Source organism: Gigantopelta aegis, chromosome 6 (genome assembly GCF_016097555.1).
Source record: "Gigantopelta aegis isolate Gae_Host chromosome 6, Gae_host_genome, whole genome shotgun sequence".
Classification (NCBI taxonomy): domain Eukaryota; kingdom Metazoa; phylum Mollusca; class Gastropoda; order Neomphalida; family Peltospiridae; genus Gigantopelta; species Gigantopelta aegis.
In genome coordinates this window covers 98474129-98480128 of record NC_054704.1, presented here as the reverse complement: position 1 = coordinate 98480128, position 6000 = coordinate 98474129, and the positions used below count along the sequence as shown (strand labels likewise).

General features: G+C 38.7%; 1 protein-coding gene across 3 annotated transcripts in view; it reads right to left on the bottom strand.

The window, feature by feature from the left end:
• LOC121375673 (taurochenodeoxycholic 6 alpha-hydroxylase-like) overlaps nt 1–6000 on the bottom strand; it is a 43641-nt gene that overhangs the window by 14292 nt on the left and 23349 nt on the right. For all 3 annotated transcript variants that reach the window (XM_041503244.1, XM_041503246.1, XM_041503245.1), the window contains 3 exons: nt 2801–2941; nt 1192–1298; nt 1–30 (listed from right to left, as the gene is read on the bottom strand). The exon at nt 1–30 is cut by the window's left edge and continues 83 nt beyond it. In XM_041503244.1, coding sequence (XP_041359178.1) covers nt 1–30; nt 1192–1298; nt 2801–2941 — 278 coding nt within the window. The remainder of the gene's footprint in view (nt 31–1191; nt 1299–2800; nt 2942–6000) is intronic.

The window sequence follows — 6000 nt, the reverse complement described above, 5'->3', positions numbered from 1 at the left end:
CAGCATGATTCTGCAGGCTGGGAACCACATCTTAATAAAGCCACACAAATTACAGGTATTCTTAAGATTAAAATTTCACAGAAATTTCTTTTTCTTTTAATTCTACCTTTCTTTGATACCCAGTAGCAAATAAGTATTTTTGTGCTGGGATGTTGTTTAATAGTCATTCATTCATTCATTCATTCATTCATTCATTCATTCATTCATTCATTCATTCATTCATTCATTCTTTTGATTCAAATAGGACATCTCATCACATGTTAAACTTTGCTATTTAAAGTCTGACAGAAGTAATACCTATATCTCTATTTATTTCATAAACTGTGCTATTTAAAGTCTGACAGAAGTAATACCTATATCTCTATTTATTTCATAAACTGTGCTATTTAAAGTCTAACAAAAGTAATACCTATATCTCTATTTATTTCATAAACTTTGCTATTTAAAGTCTGACAGAAGTAATACCTATATCTCTATTTATTTCATAAAGATGCTCAAGACAAAAATGGCTGTGATATATTTCTCTGACTTAATAATTTCTTTTAAATATATGGGGGGGGGGGGGGGGGGGTGATCTGGCTCAGTCAGTAGACCACTAACTTGAGGACCCATTCTCTGATAGGGTTTTCTCCTGGCCCAACCAGTGTCTCACAACTGGTATATCAAAGTGTGTGGTATGTGCTGTCCTGTCTGTGTGAAAGTGCATATAAAAGATCCCTTGCTGCTAATGGACAAATATAGCATGTTTCCTCTAAGACTTTGTGTAAAAACAATTACCGTACCAAATGTTTCAAAACTCCTCCCTGCTAAAGCAAATTTTCTTTTTTTCAGTATATTTTCTGGTGGGAGCATGACTTGACCCTCCCTATAAACTACACTCACCACAGTCTACACCCCCCTGCCACAATTCCTGCACACCAACCTGGTCATCCAGTAGCTGGTGATTAACAACATGCTCTATTGTGTCATTAAACAGAACAAACTTTAACTTTGAAACAGATAAAAAAAGTGAATGATTTCAGAGAGATAATTATTGTGAATAACAAACCGTGAAAGGATGTACTTTTAATGACAGAATGATTTCAGAGAGATAATTATTGCGAATAACAAGCCGTGAAAGGATGTACTTTTAATGACAGAATGATTTCAGAGAGATAATTATTGTGAATAACAAGCCGTGAAAGGATGTACTTTTAATGACAGACAGCTTGAAGGCTCCTTGACACAGTTTGCGCTGCACCAAGTGTTCGTTGCCGTTCAGATTGAGCAGGCCGTTGCCGACCACTTGGTCAAACAATCTGAAAATATAGAAAATAGTCTCACATTATTTCTTATCATATAGTTGTTTCATTTATCAGTTATTAGTCTTAGCATTCTCACCCGTTTCATAGCGTTTCATTTATCAGTTATTAGTCTTACCATTCTCACACGTTCCATGGCGTTTCATTTATCAATTATTAGTCTTACCATTCTCACCCATTCCATGGCGTTTCATTTATCAGTTATTAGTCTTAGAATTCTCACCCGTTCCATAGCGTTTCATTTATCAGTTATTAGTCTTACCATTCTCACCCATTCTATAGCGTTTCATTTATCAGTTATTAGTCTTACCATTCTCACCCATTCCATAGCGTTTCATTTATCAGTTATTAGTATTACCATTCTCACCCATTCTATAGTGGTTTATTGCTGTTATTTAATCCTTCAAGTGTTTAATCGACTGGTTTGGAATTAATGTTTAAACAAAACAAAACTTTTGGCAGCACTGCATATAGACACCACATCCAGTGTAAATGAGTCTTAAGTGGAATATAAGCATAAAGAAAACCAAAATCAATAAAAACATCTCACAAACCCATAGTGATAGTGTTTTGTTTCTGGTATTTAAATGTAGTGTATTTTGATATTAAGCATCAACTTTTTTCATGCACTGTCTAAGACCCAAAAGCTGATATTTTTCTCAAGATGGGATGAATGAATGAATGAATGAATGAATGAATGAATGAATGAATGAATGAATGAATGTTTAACGATGCCCCAGCACAAATATACATATCAGCTATTGGGTGTCAAACAATGCTGGGGTGATGCTAAACATTCAATCATATGTACATCAATTCATTTAGACTACATAAACTGAGTCAGTCTCAGTCTCAGTCTCAGTTTCAGTCTCTCTGTCTCTGTCTGTCTGTCTGTCTGTCTGTCTGTCTCTCTCTCTCTCTCTCTCTCTCTCTCTCTCTCTCTCTCTCTCTCTCTCTCTCTCTCTCTCTCTCTCTCTCTCTCTCTCTCTCTCTCTCTCTCTCTCTCTCTCTCTCTCTCTCTCTCTCTCTCTCTCTCTCTCTCTCTCATACATACACACAACAAACACATACAAACACATACCCACCCAGAAAACACACCCAGACACAGATTAAAAACCGACACTTTGACAGAAAGCCAGCCTGTCAGAAAAACAGATATTTATAAAATGAAATGTTGTAAATATTATTACAAACACATTTAGAAACATACAGTGGAAAATCAGTTTTCAACAAAGAAAAATTCATTAATTAAAAATCCATGATTAAGAATGTTGACCAGAATTTTTAAAATACTATAATGTACTTTTTGGACCCAAATGTACATAAACAAGAACACAAGTCAACTTCTTAATTAATTTCTAAACTTTATGGTTTTACTGAGAAGACATACAAAAGACGTACACGGATATTTTTGTTGTTCATGTATTTAGTTCACGACCTATAGGACACCAGGAACTACTAAATAATACATTCCAAGAGAAAACAGTAACCATAGCGACCTGTAGAGTTTTGGTTTTTTGTAGTTCTTCACCTTGGTGATGAGGACCTGTTTTGTGGCTTCCGCATCAGCTATCAGCACTCTGCGGTCTCCGAAGAGCTCCGCATACACCAGAAGGCCTGACCCAAAAGTGTTTATCCATCTGGAAACAGCAATAGATAGACACACATACAGACACACAGACAGACGGATGGATGTATCAAATTATGAATGGATGAATGAATGAATGAATGGATGGATGGATGGATGGATGGATGGATGGATGGATGGATGGATGGATGGATGGATGGATGGATGGATGGATCGATCAATGGATGGATGGAATGATGGATGGATGGATGGATGGATGGAAGGAAGGATGGATGGATGGATGGATGGAAGAAGGATGGAAGATGGATGGAAGATAAATGGATGGATGGATGGATGGATGGATGGATGGATGGATGGATGGATGGATGGATGGATGAAGGAATGATGGATGGATGGATGGATGGATGGATGGATGGATGGATGGATGGATGGATGGATGGATGGATGGATGGAAGGATGGACCATCGGACGATGGATGGATGGATGGATGGAAGAAGGATGGAAGATGGATGGAAGATAGATGGCTGGATGGATGAATGGATGGATGGAAGGAAGGAATGATGGATGGATGGATGATTGGATGGATGGAAGGATGGATGATCGGATGGATGGATGGATGGATGGATGGATGGAAGATGGATGGATGGATGGAAAGACGGATGATTGGATGACAGATGGATGCATGGAAGATGTATGGATGGATGGAAGGAAGAAAGGAATGATGGATGGATGGAAGGAAGGAATGATGGATGGATGGATTGAAGGATGGACGATCAGACAACAGATGGATGGATGGATGGATGGAAGAAGGATGGAAGATGGATGGATGGATGGATGGATGGAAGATAGATGGATGGATGGAAGATAGATGGATGGATGGATGAATGGATGGATGAATGAATGGATGGATGAATGAATGAATGAATGAATGGATGGATGGATGGATGGAATGAAGGAAGGAAGGAATGATGGATGGATGTTTTACAAATAACAGAACCTAGATCTAGTTTTTCAAATAACAGAACCTAGATCTAGTTTTACAAATAACACAACCTAGATCTAGTTTTACAAATAACAGAACCTAGTTTTAGAAATAACAGAACCTAGATCTAGTTTTAGAAATAACAGAACCTAGATCTAGTTTTAGAAATAACAGAACCTAGATCTAGTTTTAGAAATAACAGAACCTAGATCTAGTTTTAGAAATAACAGAACCTAGATCTAGTTTTACAAATAACAGAACCTAGATCTAGTTTTACAAATAACAGAACCTAGATCTAGTTTTACAAATAACAGAACCTAGATCTTGTTTTACAAATAACAGAACGTAGATCTAGTTTTACAAATAACATAACCTAGATCTAGTTTTAGAAACACACTATACAAAAATATTAGAAGCCTTATGGTAAAGGTGAAATAAATATTCTTAAAACAATATCCATAAAATCCCCAGCTGGCAAATGTAGGCTTTCATTTTCTTTTCAAAACCTGCCATGTATTAGCTGTCTGTGAATTTAAAAACTATAGTAGCACACTTTCACTGTAACCTTTAAACCATTTCTGGCTAACTGTCAAGCACATGATGAAACTTGGCTGCAAAACCAACTTATATGATGGTGAGTTTTAATTACATTTTGTCTGCAGTGAACTGCTCTTGGTGGGTGTTTGGCTTGTCACTAATCAAGTGTGGCAGATGCAAGATGATGAGAATTAAATATCTAATATGAGCATCAGTAGTGTAGAGGACTTAAAGCTGGTAGGTACTGGGTTCGCTTCCCAGTACTGGCTCCCACCCAGGGGGAGTTTACCGACACAGCGATTAGGTAGGTGTAAGGCAACTACACTGATTTCTCTCTCACTAAGCACTAATAACTAACCACAAACCCACTGTCCTGGATAGCTGAGGTGTGTGTGTTTGAGCCTTAATTGGATATTAGCTTGAAAATAATGATAAATAAATGAAAATGAATACGGTATGTGCCGGGAGTGCTACCAGTTAAACACTTACGCAATGTTTGTTTATACTTATTGTCATACTTAGATTCAATTAAGATTCAAGTACTTTGTCCTGGGAACACCCATCAGCTATCTGGGCTGTCTCTCCAGGATCTGTTCAACTGGTGAAAGGCCATGGTATGTGCTTTCCTATCTGTGGGACAGTGCATATAAAAGATCCCTTGCTACAGAGGAGCAGGCTCAGACTAGCACCTGCGCCCATGACAGGCGTGTGCTACAACAGGTTGTTCTGAATGTGCACGTTAAAACCTATGACATGACTTGACCTGACATTAGGAAAAATGTACAAGGTTTCCTCTCTAAGGCTCTATGTCAGAGTTACCAAATGTTTGACAATCAATGTGCTCTAGTGGTGTCATTAAACAAAACAAACACATTTTTGGGTACCTACCAGCCTTAAGTCTGATGGCATAGTAAGCACTACACCACTGAGGCCCGTATTACATACATGTAACCGGCCTTAAGTCTGATGGCGTAGTAAGCACTACACCACTGAGGCCCGTATTACATACATGTAACCGGCCTTAAGTCTGATGGCGTAGTAAGCACTACACCACTGAGGCCCGTATTACATACATGTAACCGGCCTTAAGTCTGATGGCGTAGTAATCACTACACCACTGAGGCCCGTATTACATACATGTAACCGGCCTTAAGTCTGATGGCGTAGTAAGCACTACACCACTGAGGCCCGTATTACATACATGTAACCGGCCTTAAGTCTGATGGCGTAGTAAGCACTACACCACTGAGGCCCGTATTACATACATGTAACCGGCCTTAAGTCTGATGGCGTAGTAAGCACTACACCACTGAGGCCCGTATTACATACATGTAACCGGCCTTAAGTCTGATGGCGTAGTAAGCACTACACCACTGAGGCCCGTATTACATACATGTAACCGGCCTTAAGTCTGATGGCGTAGTAATCACTACACCACTGAGGCCCGTATTACATACATGTAACCGGCCTTAAGTCTGATGGCGTAGTAATCACTACACCATTGAGGCCCGTATTACATACATGTAACCGGCATTAAGTCTGATGGCGTAGTAATCACTACACCACTGAGGCCCGTATTACATACATGTAAC